The sequence below is a fragment of the Vicugna pacos genome, chromosome 22 (assembly GCF_048564905.1).
Source record: "Vicugna pacos chromosome 22, VicPac4, whole genome shotgun sequence".
Classification (NCBI taxonomy): domain Eukaryota; kingdom Metazoa; phylum Chordata; class Mammalia; order Artiodactyla; family Camelidae; genus Vicugna; species Vicugna pacos.
The window spans coordinates 29,278,063-29,298,546 of NC_133008.1; the positions used below are offsets into that span (position 1 = coordinate 29,278,063).

General features: G+C 54.7%; 1 protein-coding gene across 12 annotated transcripts in view; it reads left to right on the forward strand.

Moving 5' to 3' along the window:
* PTPRS (protein tyrosine phosphatase receptor type S) overlaps nt 1–20,484 on the forward strand; it is a 96,149-nt gene that overhangs the window by 49,364 nt on the left and 26,301 nt on the right. For all 12 annotated transcript variants that reach the window (XM_072947891.1, XM_072947895.1, XM_072947897.1 and 9 more), the window contains exons 6-10: nt 5,588–5,698; nt 16,376–16,645; nt 18,183–18,764; nt 19,763–19,896; nt 20,076–20,220. In XM_072947891.1, coding sequence (XP_072803992.1) covers nt 5,588–5,698; nt 16,376–16,645; nt 18,183–18,764; nt 19,763–19,896; nt 20,076–20,220 — 1,242 coding nt within the window. The remainder of the gene's footprint in view (nt 1–5,587; nt 5,699–16,375; nt 16,646–18,182; nt 18,765–19,762; nt 19,897–20,075; nt 20,221–20,484) is intronic.

Genomic DNA, 20,484 nt, shown 5'->3' on the forward strand with positions numbered 1-20,484 from the left:
AGGAGTAGAGGGCAGGCTAAGGCAAAGAGGATTTCCAGTGCTAAAGCTGGGATAGTGGGCATAGACAGGTAAGTTAATGGGGAGCCATGGAGAGCTGCAGAGAGAGTGTCTGCAAGACTGAGGTCATAAGGACGTGATGGAGGCAAAGACAGGGAGAGGGTGGTGGTGGAGGACTGCCTGTGATGGGGCAATTTGTCCAGGTCCCGGCCGGGCTAGGGAGGACCTGGAGACAGAACCCAAGGCCTTGGCCACCTTGGAGCTGGGTGCTTCCACAGTTGTGTCTCGGCATAGCACCCCTGTGCCCCTTCTGTGAGTCCGTATGTCTTGGGGGCTGTATGTGCATTGTGTTGGTTGTCCCACTGCTTCACGAACGTCCGTGTGTGCGTGTCTGGGCCCCCCGTGTGTCCTGACCTGCTTCCCGTGTGTGGGCACACACAGGCATGCCACCAGCACACGGGTCGCCTTTCCCCTCCCAGAGGAAAGCTTATCCATGTGCATCTCGGCCACACGTGTCTCCACGTGACAGTCCCTCCTGTGCACACGTCTCAAGCTGGTCCTTGTATGTGCAGACACGTGTGTGGTCGAGATGCTCTCTTGTGCACTCACACGTGTTTCAGCCCACCGTGAGTACACGTGTTAGTGCACCTCCTTCTTCCTCCCTCCCCTTCCTCTGAGGACCCCGCCCTGGAGCCACCCCTGCCTGAAGGCCTCCCCGTTCTCAGCGCAGTCCCCCACCACCCACTGCTCAGCCTCGTCCTCCAAGGAGTCTGTCTGCCCACCCTCTGCTTCCTGCTCCCCCCCAGCCAAGACCCAAACCCTGAAAAGGGGCAGACATTAAGCCCAGAATTGCTTCCCTGGAGAGACCCGGCCCTCGCCCTGGGGAGAGACGTAGCCTTCCCTGTCCCGACCTATCTGAGGATGTCCGCAGCTTGGGGGTTCCGCCGGAGGAGCGATGGCAGCCTTGGGAATCCAGTTGCTTCCCTGCTGGTTTCCACCATCGTAGCCCCGATGCAGTGAAATAATTAAGAGCATGGAGCTCAGTGTCCACTGTGTCTTAGAGCATGTCCTCCTCTCGGGTCTCAGTGTCCTCATGAAACATGCCCACTCCCTAGCGTTATTGTGAGGGGCCCCTGAGGGCTGCTGGGCACGTACCGAGTGCGCAGAGAGCATCAGCTGCTTTACTAATCATAGTCAATCTGATTACTATTCTGACCTCCCCTCCCACCCCCATGAGGATACAGGCTTCTGCATAACCACCCATTAATGTTCCTGTTCTTTTTTCTTGTCCCTCCGTTGTAAACGTTCAGAAACCTTTGGTAAGTTTAATTTCTTCACCACGTCAACAACTAACGCCCCCCTCCTGTGTCCACACCCCCGTCCTTTCCCCTCAGACTAACAGCCACTGTGACAGTAACTGTGACCCACTCCACGTGGCATGTTTACTAACGCGTCCCCTCACCAACCCCGTCTCCGGCTGCCCAGCCTTCCCCACCCGGGCACCAGGGGGCTGCAGAGAGAGGAGCCCAAAAGGAAAAGAGGAAAAAAGACATAGCCACAAGGGGCCGGCCAGACCCCACAATGGGAGCTGCAGGAAAACCAGGGTATCCTTGGGCCAGGGGAGCTTCACACATAATAGTCATACTGCCCTATTCTGGGCCTTGACACTGCTGGAAAGTGGTGAAATTATAGAAGTTTGGGGGCTGGGTCTAGGGGGAGAGGGGAATGTTCCAGCTGGGCTAGTCCTGGGCAAGTCGCATCCTCTTTTCCCAGCATCCAGCCCAAATCCCCTGAAACCAACTGCTGGGCTAATTCTTACTAAGGTGAGAATGACTGATATTGGCCCATGATAGTCACTCTTTACCTTTAATACCCAAGAGGTATATCCTTTCCTCTCAGTATGTTAGCCATAGGTTGTTTGACCACCTTGGGAAGTTCTGTCCTTTGGCCTCTGGCTTCTGTCATCATAGTCCAAGTGCAGTGAAGCAGCCCAAGCAGGAGCCGACCTAGATTCCTACTGACCTGGATTTTCGTTCTCCACAGTGCAGCCTTAGGCAAATTCCCATCCTGCCTCCTCCTGCCTTGTGAGGAGGAGGAGTGGCCCCATCAGGTCGGGGATTTTGTAAGAGATAACATAAGGCCCCAAAAAGTTCAGGCTGGAGGGGCCCCAGCCTGGGAAGCTGGAGAGCTGGGTTTAAGCCCCTCCACCCCCCACCTCTGACTCATGGCCCCTGATGGGCCTCAGTTTGCCCATCTGCAAAATGGATCTGGGCCAGGCAGGAAAGAACTGTGTTTTATCATCCTCAGCAGCTTCTCTGCCCTGACCGTGGGATGCCCATGTCCTCAGTGGGGTTATCAGCTATCGGCAGAGAGAGAAGGGCCCCAGGTCTCCCCTGGGAAGATGAGCTGAGGGTGCGAAATTCCAGCCTGGGGCCACCTTTTCCGGTTTCCTGAGCAGCCCTGCCCCCAGCACCCGTGGAGACACGTGCAGGTCCTCTTCCTCTTTTCCTTTTGGAAGTTAAGAAGGCTGCAGGGCCTTCCCTCTGCCCTCTGTCCCCTTTCACTGCCCTCCCCGTCCCTCCTCCTTGGCCTGTCTGTAACACCTGCCCTTTGCTTTATTAATGCCCGGCCCTGGGGCACTAACCCCTCTCCGCCGTCTCTAACAAGATTCCCTGAGACCCCCATTATTCCCTGTCCCTTCCAAGAAGGAAAGTAGGAGGGAAGGTCATGGACCTCCCTCAGCCCTGAAGGAAGGCAGCCGACGAGGCCACGCCAGGCCATGGACCTCCTAGGGCCATAGCCATGCCCCTCAGGCCAGTCCAGAGGGGCTGCTAGACTTCTCCAAGAGATTCTCACCTCCTCCAGGAAGCCCTTCTGATTGGCCAGCCCTCAGACCCCATCCTGCTCCTTGGAGCATTGCCTCGCCTTCCTCAGCAAGGCCTGCAGGGCCCGTAGGCTCAGGGCTGCCTCCGCCCCCTCCCAGCCCTGGGGCAGAGTGAACAGGCCTGGCTCGTGGCCCGGCCCTGCCTCCCTGGGGCCCCCCCGGCCCCCTAGGACTGCCTTCTGACTTTCACCTGACTCTCTCTGCTTCCCTTACAGAAAGCACTCCGATCCGAGGTAAGAGGCTCTTTCCTCACCCACCCACCCACTCACGCTCTCGCTCACTGCCCACCCGGCCCCCTAGGCTCCACAGGGGGCTGCCCCAGGCCCCTCCTCCACATATCTCCTCCTTGCCACCTCACCCAGTGTCGGTGCAGTCTCTGTGTCTATGTCACTTTCCATGGCTGGGGGCTGAGTGTGGCCATGGTGGCTCCTGGGTCACCTGGCTGCAGTCAGGGGGTTGTGTCCTCAGGAAGGGGCAGCGCCTCCCAAGCCCACCCAGAGCACTGGGAGCTGGGCTTCTGACCTCTGCTCTGTACGCAGCCCTTGTCTGTCTCTAGCCTCGGTTTTCCCATCTGTACAATAAGTGTGCACAGGGGGCCTTCCAGCCCTGAAGCTTTGATCTGGTGGGGAGGGGTCCAGCCTGAGGAAACAGAGAGACAAGCAGACTCAGGGTCTCTGCCTCAGAGAATAGACTAGAATAGGCCTGGGTGGGAGCCTTAGGGAAGAGTCATTGACTTTGCCGTGAAATGCTGTGTGACCTAGAGCAGGCTCTGTGCCCTCTCTGGGCCTCCAGTGATACCTGTCTGCCTGCGTCCCTGGAGCCTTCAGGCTGGCAGGGAGCAGGAGGTGGTGTGCAGGGATAGAACCCTAGTCCACAGCCCCCAGAGAGAGTTTCCCAATCTGTGGGTCCCTGTCACTTCTGTGGGACGACCACAGACAAAGCTGGGAGGAGGGGTCTGCTTGGGACCTTGGACTGGATTTTTGGACTCCTGGTGCCACAGACTCTGATCAAAACCTGTGATTCAAACACACTTAGAGATATTCACGCATCTTCATTTACTCATGGTCAACAAATCACAGGATCTAAGCCTGTGATGCCAGCATACTTACGGATGTTCACGCAGTTTTATTTACTTGTGAAAATGAGGACTTTGATCCAGGCCTTTGATTTCAAACGTATCGTGGAAACCTCTGCCTCATTTTGGTTTGTTCATGGGTACTCAAGTTTTTTAAGCAAGGCCTGTGATTTCAAACACGCTTAGAGATGTTTTCTTGACTTCATTTACTTGAGAAAATGAAGATTTTTTTTTCCCTAGGCCTGTGGTTTCAGATCCTTGGGGAAACCTGGGCCACATTTTCATTTACTCATGGGCACTGGCTGTAGTGCCCTATGCGTTCAGATATTCCTGAGAAGGTTCATTCATTTTTGCACGTTTGTAGGAAAATGAAGTGTTTCAGCTGGGCCTGTAATTTCAAACTGGGGGGACATCAGCCCTATTTTCATTTACTTGTGGGCACCAAGGCCTTTCATTTGGGCCTGTGGTTTTTACATATGCTTGAGAAAACTGACCTCTTTAAATTCTTATTCACTAGTGACCAACAAATTCTTTGATCCAAGCTTTGGATTTCAAACACACTGGAGGCATTTCAACCTCAACTTTATTTGTAGGCCTTTGAGGTTTTCCTTTAGACCTCTGATTTCAAACACGTTTGAAAATTCTCCCCATTAACGTATTAACACCATGGACTCAGGTCTCCTTCCCTGATTGCAAACACACTTGAGAAAGTTCATTCAGTTACTTGTGAGCACAAGGATCCTGAATCCAGGCCCGGGTTTTAAAGCAGGTGGGTGAATTCAGACTTACTTAGATAACTTTAACTCTCTGGGCAAATTCAGGTTCCTCTTCAATTAGTTTCAAGTGCATAAAGCTTTGATCCAGGCCTTTGATTTCAAGCAGATTGTTGTGAACCACGCTCAACCTTCTTTTACACCAGAAATTGACACACTGTAACGGACACATTGTAACTGACTATACTCCAACGAAAAAACAAACAAAAACAAAAAACAAAACAAAAAAACATTCTTTGCCTTCACTCTCCTGGAGGGTAACCCAGCCCTGAAATGTAAACACCTTGAAGAAGTAGAACCCTGTCTCCTTTTACTTACGGGCGCTCTGGGCCTTGAGGCCTGTGATTCCAACCATACTTGAAGAAGCCAGACCCATGTTCACTTACACGTGGGCACTAGTTGAAACCAGTGAGCAACCGCTGGCTCCCTGAGTTGGCACATTGTCTGTGGTGGCCCCTGGGTGTCAGGGTCTTTGGAATGGCTGCTATGAATCGTAAGCGTCAACCTGCTCTCCGCCCACAACCCCCATCTCCGCCTGGAGAGCATCACTCAGTGCTTTCCTGGACTTCGCCGTTTGCCTTGGCAGGCGTTTATGAGGTCCCAGCCCCAGACCAGCTGAGGGTGGAGGATTCGCAGTGTGTTCAGGCCAGGATGGCCAGGCTTAGGGTTGGAGGGAGACAGGCGGGGGCCCAGCCCAGTGCGGGCTTCTGGGCTGATTCAGCTTTTTCTTCTACCTTTCCGGCCAAGCCAGACTGAGACAGGCCGGACAGGACTCTGGGACAGCCCTCCCGCCGCCCCGCCCCACACCCCCGGGGTCTCCCCTGACGGGCCAGGCCTTCTCCCCTTCTCTTCCCACAGGAGCCCTGCAGATTGAAAGCAGCGAGGAGACCGATCAGGGCAAATATGAGTGTGTGGCCACCAACAGTGCTGGCGTGCGCTACTCCTCACCCGCCAACCTCTACGTGCGAGGTAGGGAACGCCGTGTCCAGGTCGAAGGCAGGGAACGCCCCACCCGCCCCCTCCCTTCTTGGGCTCACAGCCTCCGGGCTCCCCTGTCCCCTGCAGACCCCAGCAGGAAGGCCCACCCCCGCTGGTGGCCGCGGGACCTCAGGCGAGGCGGCGTTCCTCTCTGGACCTCAGTTTCCTTGCTTGTAAAATGGGAGCAGCTTCAACCCCCTCCCACCCCCGTGCCTTGTGACGGCCGCCCGTGGGCTGCAGGACTCGGGGGTGGGAAGCGGCAGGAGGGAACAGGGCAGGGCCAAGGGGCCCGGTTGCGGGCCTACAGGGCCGGGGGAGCCTGCAGGCCTCTGCCCCACCCACCCCGCCCGCCCGCCCCTCCAAGCCGGCTTCTGTGGTGTGTCGTGTGGTCGCCTCCCCTGCTGTGTGCTTGCTTTGCTTCTCCAGGCTCCTGCCTCATAGCTCCCTGCGTCACTGCCCCACACCAGCGCCCTCAACCTGAGAGCTGAGGGGGGCGCCTTTGAGGCTGCCCCTGCCAGCCCCGCACCCTCTGCTGCCCCAGAGCCTCATTACCCTCAGGGAGGGGTTCCTGTAGGCCAGTGGGCGGATGCCCTGGGGCTTGGGCTGAAGTTTCTCAGCTTCAATTCCCAGTCAGTTACACCCAGAAGCTTGGGGTCCCCCCGGCACCCCCACCCCACCCAAGGAGGGCCTGAGAAGCGGCTACACAAACTTCCTTCTGGGCCCCTTGGTGTCCCCTCAAAGGTGCCGGGTTGGGGGTGCTGCCCCTGTCCCCAGATGCCTCTGTCAACCCCCTCATCCCCGTGTCGGGTCTCTTCCGTCCTTTCAGGAATTATAATCCGCCGCCACCTCCTCCTCCATTTGCAAACTCCACCATCTCCCGCCTCCCCACGGCTGTTTCTGATCAGATTCGTGGTAGAAACAGCTTCTGCCTGCCAGGAAATGGGGCCCCTGTTCAAACCCCCGAGCTGCCCCATTTGGTTCTGTGTCCTTGAGTCCATCACACACTCTTTGGGCCTCCGCTTCCCCCATTCAACGCATCAAGCCCTTGCGGTTCTCCACCTGGAGGCTGGGTGGCTCCTCCCTCACCCAGAGACCCTCAGCCCTTGGTCCCGCACCGGCCCTGAAGCAGCGCCTTGGCTCTGCACTTGGGTTCTGCATCTTGTCTCTGAGGAGGAGGCTGCATGGGGGGAGGGAATGGGGACGCAAGGGCGGGGGGGCAGGAGGGCACACATCCAGTCCGATGCCACGGCACCTCTGGTGAGTTATAATGTGTCCATGACTCCAACCGACTGGTCTTTGTCTAACCTGCTTGTTTCTCTGCAAACACCTGGGATGGGGGATTGTAAGTCTGGCAGAGCTCAAAGAGAGTGTGGACAGCAGGTGTGGGGCAGGGCGGGGGAGGGGCCTCTAGCCAGGGTGTGACAAAGGAGGGGGGCCTTCTGTGTCCTCAGCTCAACCCCCGGAGGTGGGGTCCTTTCTTTTGGGGGGCCCAGCCTCCCAATCTTTGCCTGGGTCTCAGACACTCCAAACCTGAATTAAGAAGTAGATCTTATATGTCAAGGAAAGAGCAGAGGAAAGACTAAAAGGTCATTGCTGTTCTTTTTATTTTTTAATTTTAATTTTTCTTTTTGGTTTAAAGAAAAAAAATCAACAAACTATTGCAGCTTTTAGCCTTGGGAAGTCCTCTTTTTACTCTCTGTATCTCCCCTATTTTTTCTCTTCTCCCCATGTCATTGTGTTCTGCATCAAACCCCCTTTACATCCCTCAGAGCTTCGAGAAGGTTGGTGTGTTTTTTTCTTTTTTACTTTCTTTACCCACATTTTTACATTCTGAAAGTGACACGCACACACACGAAACGCACACAGACAGGCACACGGACACACGCAGACATGCACACGGAAAATCATAGAAAAACGAACATAAAAAAATAACGGAATACGAATACCGAGTGCAAAGCGAACAAAACAAAACAACCGCCAAGCGAGAGCAAAAACCCAGAAAGACACGAAAACCTCAGCCGCGCCCAGCCCGGCCTAGGGCCGGCCGCACACATGCGATGCTTGCAATGTGGTCGCCTCTTTGCATCCTTTGGTAATGTTGTTGCTAAGTTTTTTGCACTCCTCGTCGTCATGGTAACTTGGGCCTGATGCATGCTGGGAGAATGTAAAAATTTCTCTGCATGCCACTCTTGTTGGTTCGGTTTGGTGAATCCCCAGCGCCTTCTGTTGGAGTGTTTCTCGTCTTCTGTTCCATTTTTTCTCCTTTGGATTCCTTCTTTTTTTTTTTTTCCTTTCTTTCTTCTTTTTATTTAATGATTAACTTTTTGGTTTTGTTTCATTTTTGGGGGGGGAAAAACCAATTGGTTCGTTTTTTTTTTCCCCTCCCATCCCCTTTACCCGGCCCCCTCCTCCCCCAAAGCGTTTCGTTTTTGGTTCTGTCTTGTGTTTCCGTGCTCTTTGGTTTCAGTTTCTTGGGCTGAGCTGTTTTGTGGTTGTTCTCCAAGCGCATTGTGATTTAAAAGCCAGTGTTCCTGTCCCAGCTACCATCCAGGAGGGTGGAAAGGGTCCCACAGCTGGGATGCTGGCTCAGAAAGTGACTGCCTGGGCTCCAGGGTACAAGGGAAGTGGCAGAGACAGATGGCGGGAGTTCAGAGCCCAGGTGGGGTGTGAGGAGAGCAGCCCAATTTGCCTGACCTGATTGGCCAGCCCCCTTCTACCCAGAGCTGGGGGTCAGCCCCGAGGGGTGGCCATGTTGGAAGGGAGCTTAAGCAGGCACGTTTCCATCCTTCTGCCTCAGCATGAGACCACCTACCCCTCTTCCAAACAGCCCAGAAACAGGCACTTGAAACACAGCTGAATGGGCAGCCGGCATTTTGAGTTCTTGTTCCACAGAGCAACATGCTCAAATATGAGAAATGGCCACCTTTAATTGGACCATCCTTCCCAAATGTTGCGTGCTTAGCAAACAGGCAGCACTCAGAATGGCAGCTGATGTGATGACTTTTTTTGCATCCTGGCTGGGCGCCAATACAGAACTGCCCATCAGAAAAAAAAGTGTAGCATGACAGACTTTGGAAAAAATACTTGGCCAGTTTTTCTGCCCTTGAGTGCTATGCCTCTGCCTCCCAGATGATGCTGGCTGCGTCCCCCACCACCGCAAAGGCTCTGGGCCCCGTCACGGCGTCTTCTGTCCAGCAACAGAGCACGGTCACTTTCTGAGTACCTGAGCATCAGAACTGTGGAATTCTGGAGAAAACCCTGGGGAACTTTGGACACAGCCTCTCCCCCTCTGTCTCTGCCTCCCTGACTCTCCCTCTGCCTCTCTCTCTCTCTCTCAGCTCTCTTCTCTTTGTGTGTCTCTCTCACTCTTGAAACCTTTAGAGGTGCTCACTCCCATCTTCTGTTCCCTCCTTGAGAAAAGGCAAGCCCTTGAGAGCCCCAAATCCCAAGTGAAAAACATCCCCAATAAAATATCCATTTAGACTTATAACCAGTAGCCCTCAGCTCCCTACCCGACATCGATGATAGTTGAGGGTGGAGACCAGTCTGTTTGGGGTCACCTTTTTCTCTCTCTCATCCCTCACCTGCCTTCTCTAAACTCCCACTTATTAAGTTCAGGGCCAAGTTGGCAAGAGGGTTTTATATGCAATCCTAGGAAATTTATTTTTCCTGTCTCTCTTTGAATCCAGTGTGAGAGCTGCTAGGCTGAACCTCCCCAAAAGATGGATGAGAGAGGTCTCCCAGCTCCTCCACTAAAGCTGGGTCTCAGTGAATTGGAACTGAGGGGTGGCCGAGGGTCTCTGAAGACCATTTGGACTTTTGAGAGCACAGACTTGGGGCTTAGGGAGACCCAGATTCAAATTCTGTCTCTACCCCTCATGGCTGTGTGGCCTTGGGCTAGTCACTTGATTGCTTGGAGTCCCTATTTCCTCATCTGAACAATAGGAAGCATCAGTGTGTCTAGCTCATATTAGGAGCAGGAAATTAACACTCGTCTAGCGCCTTAGGTGGTGCACAGGAGACAGGAAATTGCAGCAAGATTGTTGTAAAACAGGGAAACCAAGACTTCAAGTAAATGGTCTGGGAAGCCACTGGGGACTTCAGTTTCCCCATCATGTATTTCACAGACTCACTGTTTGAAAAAGATGGCTTATGGGAAATGTCTTTGAAAAGAATTGGAGAGCAGACATTAATTCATTTGCTCAGATTTCATGTTTTGCTAGTGGTTTTCTGAGCCTATCCCATGGTCTCACTTTCTCCCAGCTCCAACTCCATTCCCATGAGATTGGTGGCCTCCCCAGTTTGGATGTTAGGCTCCCCTTGCAGATAAGTACCAGCAGAAGAGATGGGCCACTTGGCTTGTTCTGCCCTGAAAGCTATGAGCATTTACATTGTTGCCAGAGCAACCAGTCCTGGGAAGGAGTTGCAGGGAATCCCCACCCTCAACCTAACCCTTCCTCCAATTCTTAATCTCCAGCTTCTGCTGACTCTGGGTGGTCTGGGGGTGGGCTATTCAGATATACCCTTCTCTTGAAATTTATCTGAAATCCAAAGGGCCAAAGTCAAAAGCAAGCCCATTTTTTAATGCAGCTGGCAGTTCTGCTCCTAGAACTCCCCTAGAGAAGATGCAGCTCATACATTTGACAAGGTGGGAAGATGATAGGATTACATTCTCCCTGGCAGTTAATTTTCTTTCTTGCCTCTTTAAAATTGTCAGCCTTTAAGGTGTGAATTAGTGGCTAAAAATGGTGTCTTTACTGCTTGATCTAGCAACATAGCACTATTGAACCATGGTGCACAGGACCCCATTAAATGTTATGTCACCCACTTGATGACACAGGAACATGCGGGCAGAACTTGAAGCAAGCTGGAGATGTGGGGAAGAATTTTACATCTTCAAGGGACTTAGGATATTGTCAGGGTCTGGGGGGAAGAAGCCACATGGGGCCGGGATAATTTAATGCCAGGACTTGAATGCTGAGCTAAGAGGACAAGACTCGATATCCAATGCCAGAGGGAGAGCTAGATTGCCCCAGCTTCCAGCTGTTCTTCAGAACCCTTTATCTGCAGCCTATCCCCAGGCCTTTTCACATCAATTCATAGCATGGAATTTTATGAGACAGATTGTTTTTAAAATTAACTTTCTGGTACCCAAGCCAAGGTGGATATGACCTCTAGGTGTTCCCCTTACCTCTTGGCACGCCCAAACAGGAGTAGATACAGATATTGGGCCTGGAACCCCGCCCCCCACCTCCTGTATCTCCAGAAAGACTGCCACCGGGGGGTGTTGGCAAGCTCCCCAGTTCCTACTGATCACACCTGGCCGTGCCTCCCCACCTAACCCCTGCCCCCAAAGCCTTGACCCTGGTGGTCAGCAGTGGCAGATCAGGACCCAGCCCTTCTCCTCATCCCCCCCTCATCCCGAGGGGAGAGGGGGCTCCGGGGTGGGGAGGCAGGCTTCCCCCTGACTCGGGTGGGGGGCAGGGGTCTTTCTGCAGGAACACTGAGCTCTAGACACCTCCCGCCTGCTGCCTGCCTCACACCCTTTGCATCGCTGTCTCTGTTTTTTGGGGGTGAGGGGAATGTTAGATTACACCTTGTCATTTGGAAAGCCCCATGTCTCCGGTGGCCGCAGCGAGGGGGAAATCAGACTCAGTCGATTGGCAAGATACCATCCCATTTTCTTGTAGAACCGAAAAAAAAAAAAAAGATTGGGAGAGAGAGGGCACCAAAAACATAAAAACAATAAAAAGTGTAGTGCAGCAAAATGTCCAGCTTAGAACGTCAGCAGCTGGCCAAGGCCACTGGTCAGCCCATGGGCCAGGGGTCTAGCCAGGTCCCTCCAGGCCTTGCACGCTGTCCTGGTGGCGGAGGGAGCTGGTGAGGGGGGCGGGGAAGATGCACGGGGCGGGCTGTGGGGCGGCACCTGCCCTCCCCGGGCCACAGGCTGGGGTTCAGCGGAAGGGCTGAGAAACGGGCTTTGGAGTTGGACCTCAGACCCCTTCCCTTCCCCTGACAGGTGTAATCTAAGCTTGAGTAAGCCTGTGGAGGCTGTAGGGCTTGGCATCTCTACCCTCCCCTCCCCTCCCACACCTTCATTTTGGAGTCTGGAGGAGCACCCAGTAGCTTCTCTCACCCCAAAATGCCCAGCAGAGCCCCCCACCCCACGCCCCGGAGCTGCGGCTTGCTGAATTGTTGAGATGTCTGACACTGTTCCTTACCTAGTGCTTCAACCAGATCACCTCACTTTTGAGTTTCCCCCCTCACCCTTCCCCAACCCCTTCTCCCCTGGACTCCCCCCCCACTTTTGGTTTTTGAGTTTCTGCCTCTTCCTGCCTGGGGGAGGGGTCGTCTCCCGGTTGCTTTGACGGTTTTTGAGTTGTTTTTCCATGTGAATCGGGGTTTGAAGCGACCCACCCCCCCAACCCACCACCCCCCACTGCCCACCCTTCTGACCCCCTCACCCACGCGGGTCCCCCTCACTGGGACCCCCCGGCTACTCGGTGACGAGAAGAGCTGGAAACGAGAGCCAGCTGGAGCGTGCTGAGGACCAAGGCTGGTGTGGTCCCCTTATAACCCGCCTGGACCCTCCATTCAGGTCGGTAATTGGGGGCGGGGGTCCTGCGGGGCCACTCCGTCCTGTGGGTGCCGCGCCCACCTTACTTTCTAACCTGCACCTCAAGCTTGCAGCCATGGGTGGAAAGATGACATGGGTGGGAGTCAGCACCAAACTGGGCAGAACACAGCGTCAGCCGTCCACCTTGGCCAGCTGGGAGGATGCCCAGAGGCCTTATGAGACCCTGCAGCAGGTTTTGAGCCACCAAGTGCTAATGGATACAGTCCTCCCCTAACTCGTGGCAAACCAGCCCTTTTCCTACAGCACTCCCTCAGAAACAAGCGGAACAGGCGAGAAAGCAAGTGGGCAAAGTGTCTTAAGTGTCAGCCTTCACAGCATATTGGCAGTTCCATTTAACTGATGGCTGCTGGCCATGCTGGGGATTGTGAGCACCAAAATACTGTTGTTGATAAGTGCCCTCCCACACTTAACTGACTTACAGTTAACAGCCCCATACAGCAAGTCTTTTTACATGTTCAAGATGTATGCCTTGTGTCTCCTTGAAAACTGGTAGAGGTACTTTCCAAATTATGACGCTCCTGAGGGAAGACACATTCAGATCAGATGTGAACGGGGTCTTTGGGGCGTGATGTTGAGCTTTACACAGGGATAAATTGGGCTTGTGTTTAACCTATAAATCCTAAAGCTAGCTCTTACTCCCGCTGCTGTTTCAATAATCCCTTTTAGTATGAGCCTTTTACGATGGCTTCTGGACATTTATTATGATGGTTGCTGGATATTATTCAGCTGGTGATTCCTGGGCACCATTCAGGTGATGGGTGCTTTCGCCCTCTTTGGTGTCCCCCAGAGGGTAAGGATGCACAAGTTTGGAAGCGCCAGGAAGACATCTGTCTATAATCCTTGTTAATTACCGTGGTGAGAGAAGGCTCACTCTATCTGCGAGGCAGGGATCAGGCATAACTGACTTTGAGCTCTGGCCCTACCACTTCTTTTCTTCATGTCTTCCAGCTCGCCCTAGCCTCTCTCTGGGCCTCCACTGCCTCATCCACAAAATGGGCATAAGGTCATTTGCCTCTCACTGGTCAAGAGGGATAAAGTGAGATAGAGATTCAACAGAAATTCTTTGTATTACTTTTTTGTTTTAAACTCTAATTCATCCTTAAACCCCCTTAATGTAGAGCACCCTAGAAGCCTGGAAGAAAGAAACTTCACTGGCCCTATGCCCAGGCTGAGTGTCCCCTATGTGCGGGCACTGCCCTGGTCAGCTTCATATCAGCACATCACTGATGGTCTCCATTTCACAGAGGAGGAAACTGAGGCTCCAGGAGGATGAGGGCCCTTCCCAAGGCCACGGGGACTCATCACCGCCCCCACCTCTGCCTGGGAAGCTTTTCTATGGGATTCTGAGGCCTTGAGTTCACCTTGCTGTGCGGTTAGAGTGACTTGGCCTCTGTTCATCCTTAACTGAGGAGCAGGGAGGGTGTCACTGACAAGTGGGCTGAGGGGCTCCCGAGGGGCGGGGTTGGTTTGCTCCGAAGGTTCTTTCTCTGTGAGGATCTCACCTCTGTGGCTGCCTCGAGCCTCTGCCAGGAACCTTGGGTGCTGGGTGGGGAGGCCAGATGCTGTGTTCTGCCAGGGTGGGGGGCCCCTCCCTGGGGAAGCCACAGCCCTCCTCCTTTCAGACCCCGATTTTCAGCCCCACACCCATTCCATGGTTTTTCTGTTGTTTCTTTTCCCCCCTTCTTGCTTTTGGGTGTTTTGTGTTGGAGGGGTTTTTTGTTTGGTTGGTTTTTTGGATTTCTTTTCGCCCCAGCTTTGTTTTTCATCTGTTTCTCCTGGTTTTGTTTTGGACGTCGATGCCGTTTTCTGTCCTTGATTAATTAGCTCCCCCACGCTCATCCCCCATCGTGTTCCGTTTCCATGACAACGCAGCGTTTGGGCATCCCACTCGTGCCTCGCTGTGGATGCCGGCGGCTGGCCTGGACCGCGTCCGCTGGCTGGCCGGACCCCATTCCTCCCTCAACTCCCCCTCGCCCTCCACCCAGCCCTGCCAGAGAGCCGCCCCCCATCTCAGCGCCCCGCCCCACCCCCCTAGTCTGTCTGCATGACCCCTGTGTCTCCCCTCCTCGCCCCCCAACTCCTCCCCTCGGGTGATAACTCCCGCGTCCTCCATCCTGTCTCCGGCGTGACTTTGTGGACTTTTCGTGGGGCTTCCTTTTCCGAAGGGCTGCCAGCTTTCTTGGCCCTCCCTCCCACCCCCTCAGAGCTCCCCCTCCTCTTTGCCTCCAGCCTGGATCCAGGGAACAGGGGTTGAGATTTCCAGCTTGGAACCCACGCTGGAAGAGAGGGAACTGGGCTGCCTCCCCTTTCCCTCGGAGCCCCCTCCTCTGTAGACAGGCCAGATCCCCACAACCACCCCTTTAGGGGTACAGCTGCACCCCCAATACCAAATGAAAACCCAAGGCAGATCAGGTTACTGAAAGTCACCTTGTGGCCCTGTTTAGCCTTGCTGAGCCTCCAGTCTGTCATCTCTACAAGACAAGACCCCGTGACCTGCCCAAAGCCGGGGGCGTGCACGCCTGGCTTCTCAAAGCCAGGGACTACGTCGTTCTGGCCAGAAGGATTTGCCCGCTAACCCAAGTCCTTTCCACTGCAGTGAGACACCTCCCATGGGGCCACAGTGCCTTTTGGAAGTTCAGGTGCCCATCAGCCTCCGCCCCCCCAACCCATCTGACTTCTGAAAACGGAGCCCCCGAAATGCCTCCTGCTGCCTTCATGGTCTGCGAGATTGGGACAGAAGGCTGCATCCGCTTCCCCGCTAAGAAATGCACAGAACATGTCCCTGTTTCCTCAGCGTTCAAGTTCATTCCCTCGTCGTTTATTATTATTATTATTATTATTATTATTATTATTATTATTATTATTAATATCCTATTTATTATTCTGCCAGGGCTGTGATGTGACAATGTGACGCGTCACATTGGGTCACATCCGCTAGAAGTAATATGCAGCATTGAAGTGGGCCCCCTCCCCCCCGCCTCTGTCTCTGTCCCCCTCTCTGTGTCCCTTTTCTCTCTTTCTCTCGGCCCATCTGTCTCTTCTCCCTGGCTCCCCCGCGAGGGCGCACTCAAGGCCCCTGAGATCCAGGCCTCTTCGCATTAACCTTTTCTCTTTCTTCCTCCTACTGCCTGTCTCCCTTTCTCTCTCTCTCTCTCTCTCTCTCTCTCACTCTCTCTCAGCCAGCCTATTTTGCATGCTGTTTGTGATTCTGAGAGCTGCATCTATCAATGGAAACTTGTCAGATCCGACAGAAGCTTTTAGAAGGGTTTCTAGACCCCAAAACCACAAAAATTTCATTAGAGTTTCTCATCTTTTCCTTGAGGGCTCCCAGGAAGTGGGAGGGGCCCCTGGGTCACCAGAGGGGGTGAGGGTGGGGGGCCAAGATCCCAGCCCCCTCTGTCTCCCGGTCCCACCTCTTCCCATGACCGTGCCCACCCCCCGTCCAACCTTCCCAGAGACCCCTGACCCCTGCGGCCTGATTCTTCCGAAGCTTCCCATTCGGAGAGCGGGTGGAGGGGCTGCTCCCCGAAGCCACGTCTGTCAGCAAAGATGAGAAACGGCTGATAAATTTTTGTGTTCGTAACTGTGCTGTGACCAGCCACTCTGGTCTCTGAAACCCTGTTGCTATGAAATAATGCTTCATGTCTCTTTTATTATATATCAATATATATCTCTCTCTCTTGTTTTGTGAAATACCTTCCTTTGAAGTTTTGGTTTCTTTTTGTTGGAATTTGGTTTATTAATTTGGTTTTTTTTTGGTTGTTGTTTTCTTTCATTTGGAAGAAAAAAAATCTCAACTGGGGGGAAGGCAACAGCCTTGTTTATATTTAAATTGTTTTCCACTTTTTTTTCCTTTTTTTCTTTCTTTCCTTGTTTCTTTCTTTCTGCCTGCTTTTCTTTCTTTTCTCCTCCACATTCCGTCTCCCCCTCCCCTCCCCTGCATCTCCCACTCGCCCCATCCCCCCCCACATCTCTCACCCACTCCTTCCCACCCCCCCCACACCTCCCTCCTGCCCGCCCCGCCCCCCCAGTCCGCCGCGTGGCTCCACGATTCTCCATCCTGCCCATGAGCCACGAGATCATGCCAGGTGGCAACGTGAACATCACCTGCGTGGCCGTGGGCTCGCCCATGCCATACGTCAAGTGGATGCAGGGGGCGGAGGACCTGACGCCCGAGGATGACATGCCTGTGGGCCGGAATGTGCTGGAACTCACTGATGTCAAGGACTCTGCCAACTACACGTGTGTGGCCATGTCCAGCCTGGGTGTCATCGAGGCCGTGGCTCAGATCACAGTGAAATGTAAGCATGGCCTGTGGGGCATGGGGGAGGCAGGTCAGCCCCGACCTCAGGAGTGTGTGCTGAGGGGAGCAGGTACAGGTGGAAAAACCTCTGAGTTACTATTTCGGATTAATCATTCCTTCCCGGCTGTGAAGAGGACTGTTGTTTTGTCAACAAACATTTATTGGTGTTAAATTATTCTGGGCCCAGCATGTGGAATGAGACCCAGTCTGGCTCTGTTGAGCTCACATCCAAAGAGGTAGATGCCGTGTAGCTGGGCGGCTAGGATGCAGGCTGGTTAGAGCAGTGATGGGGGCCATGCAGTGCTGCTCAGACCCCCAGGAAAAAGGTTCCAGCTCCCAGGAAAGCTGGGTTCAGGGAAAGGCTAACAGTGGAACAGGAATGAGCCAGAAAAGATCAGAAACATGTCTAAGAAAAGGACATAGCTTATGCAAAGACTCAGAGAGAGAGAAAACATGAGGAGGGGGCGGATTACAGATTTTCCTGATGTCTCAAGTTAGTGGTGAGATTCAGAGGAGGGTGCCCCCAAATATTTTTCTAGCTTTAGAACAGGGGCCAGCAGACGACGGGCCATGGCTAAATCTGGCCCTCCACTTGTTTTGATAAATAAAGTTTTACTTAGACATGGGCATTTTTTTTCATGCCTTGCCTGTAGCAGCTTTCCAGCTACCGTGGCAGAGCTGAGTAATTCTGGGCAACAGCCACCCGGCCTGCAAAGCCGAGGATATTTACTCCGTGGCCCTTTGCAGGAAGAATTTGCCAAGCCCCACCCTGGGGCCATAGACGGTGTCAGTATCAGCTGATGTGCTGGTCATTTTGCTGAGGGATTGCACTTCTGGTAAATGCTTCCTGGGGGCCCGGGTGGTGTGAGATCTTGGGACAAGAGGGAAAGTCACAGTTATCCAGGTGCTGGGGACATGCTGTAAACAAAGCTCAGTCCAGACTGGTAGGGAAAACTAACATGAAAACAGAAAACATCAGGTGGCAAAACGAACTGGACAGGGGCACCTCTAGCTGGGGTGGTGAGGGAGGCCTTAAGGAGTAGGTTTAGGAGGAGCCATCCATCTGGTCATCTGAGCTGTCCAGGCACAGGGAACAGCATGTGTGAAGTGGGAACAGACGGAAGAGCCCTGTGGCTGAGCAGAGTGAACCACAGAGAGGGCTGCAGACCAGGGGCTGCCAGCGTTTCCCTCAAAAGCAAAAACTTCCTTAAACAGCAATTTTTTTTTTTAAGTAAATAGTTTTGGCTTTACGGGCCCCCTAGTCTCAGCTTGGCCATCATTAGTGCAGAAGCAGCGTTAGCAACATGTAAGCGTGGCCGTGTGCTGATAAAACTTGGTTTATAAAACCAGGTCCCCAGCCCTCGGGCTGTAGTTTGCCATCACCTGCTGTAGGTGATGGGATAGAGGTCATTAGGCTTGTGGTCACCACTGAGGAAATGACAGCTCAGAGAGGGCAGTGGTGTGACTCAAAGTCACGCAGCCTTCAGGATCTGCAGCCAGCATGCCCGACGTGTGACCTTGCCTTCTGCCCACAGCTCTCCCCAAAGCCCCCGGGACCCCCGTGGTGACAGAGAACACAGCCACCAGCATCACCATCACATGGGACTCAGGCAACCCAGACCCAGTGTCCTACTACGTCATCGAATATAAATCCAAGAGCCAGGACGGGCCGTACCAGATCAAAGAGGACATCACCACGACGCGTTACAGCATCGGCGGCCTGAGCCCCAACTCGGAGTATGAGATCTGGGTGTCAGCCGTCAACTCCATCGGCCAGGGCCCGCCCAGCGAGTCAGTGGTCACCCGCACAGGCGAGCAGGCCCCGGCCAGCGCGCCGCGTAACGTGCAGGCCCGCATGCTGAGCGCCACCACCATGATCATCCAGTGGGAGGAGCCTGTGGAACCCAATGGCCTGATTCGGGGCTACCGGATCTACTACACCACGGAGCCGGAGCACCCCGTGGGCAACTGGCAGAAGCACAACGTGGACGACAGCCTGCTGACCACCGTGGGCAGCCTCCTGCAGGATGAGACCTACACCGTGCGCGTGCTGGCCTTCACCTCCGTGGGCGACGGGCCCCTCTCGGACCCCATCCAGGTCAAGACGCAGCAGGGAGGTGAGATGCCTGAGGGAGGCCTGGCTTCTGCAGGGACAGCAGGATTCCAGGCCGGCTCATCAGGGGGAAGGAGGTGGCAGTGGTGCAGTGACGTGTCTCCAACCATGCAGCGGCTGGTCTTCCCTGGAAGCCACGCGTGGTTTATTTGTCCTGCATGGTGTTTTAAAATATTTTCAGACCAGCACTGAAAGCAGGAAGTTGTGGAAAACCCAGATTTCTGGCTACCCTTGGAGAATCTGATTTGGCAAGCCCACAGGGCGACAGTCAGTCACTAGAGTGCATCCAGATAGATGCTGGCGGCCGCGTCTCAAAAAAGGGGCACAGTTTCCGCTCGCCTCCTTCTTCTCTGTTAACTGACTGCCCGGCCCCGTCCACATCTGAGTTTGAGAACCCCTGTTTGCTGCTCTCACTGGAGGGGTCCATGCTGCCCGTTCTGAAATAACAAAATGCATCAACTCAAAGGCCGCAGGCTGGTCTCCTGCCTGCTGGGGATGGGGGTGTGGGGCGTTTAGATGTGTGGGGCCCCAGCTCTCTGCAAGTTTCTGGGCTTTTTCTTATGGGCTCAGGCTCTAGGATCTCAAATCCAGGAAGACTAAGGCAGTTACTCAAACGAAGGGACAGGTGGTTTGGAAGGGTGAAGATCCTGTTTCAAATTAGGGTCCCCACCAATTTCTCTGTAATTGAATTTCGAGGAGGGGTAAGGTGTTGAGTCAGCTGAAAAGAATTGTTTTAGTGTTTTTCCATTGGTAGCAGAGAGGATGGGGGAACTGAGGTAGACAACAGACAACAAGGGGTGTGGGGGTCCATAGGGAAATACAAACAGTTGAGAACATTCCAGAAGCATCCAGAGCTGAGCAGCCCTTCCTTCAGGGCAGTGCCGAGCTCCATGGGTCTCTTTTCAGGAGAATGGGGACCTGGCGGGTTGGGCCCCCTCTGCCGGTGGACCCCCCCCCTCCCCCGGCTTTCCGCCAGTGCCATTCCTCTCCCCGCCCCCGCAGTGCCCGGCCAGCCCATGAACTTCCGGGCCGAGGCCAAGTCGGAGACGAGCATCGGGCTCTCGTGGAGCCCCCCGCGGCAGGAGAGCATCGTCAAGTACGAGCTGCTGTTCCGGGAAGGCGACCATGGCCGCGAGGTGCGCGCACGGCGAGGGCGGGCGGCCGGCGCGTCTCGCCGGCTCTGTGCCTGGGTGTGGGCCTTCCCCGCTCTCTTTGCCGCCGCTCGCACCTCTCACTCTTCCTCTTTCTCCGTCTCTCTCGGTGTCCGCGTCTGCCTCTGGCTCCACCTCCGTGGCTCTCCGCGCCCCGTCCCCAGGTCGGGAGGACCTTCGACCCGGCCACGGCCTTCGTGGTGGACGACCTCAAGCCCAACACGGAGTACGCCTTCCGCCTGGCGGCGCGCTCCCCGCAGGGCCTGGGCGCCTTCACCTCGGTGGTGCGGCAGCGCACGCTGCAGTCCAGTAGGTGTCTCGCGGAGCCCGCCCTGCGCCGCGGGGGGGGCCTGGCCGGGGCTGCCGCGGGGGTGGGGGGCGCCCCGGCCCGTCCGCCTTGGCCGCGTGCACCCGCGCGGCGGCGCCGCGGTTCCCCCGCCGGTGCAGTGAGGGCCTGGCCCGCGGGGCCCCGCCGAGGCCAGCTTCCCCCGCCGTTGGGGAGTGGAGGCTGATGGGACCTCCTCTCCTCGGCTTCTCCCGGATCTGGGGCCAGTGGAATGGCCACATTGCGCC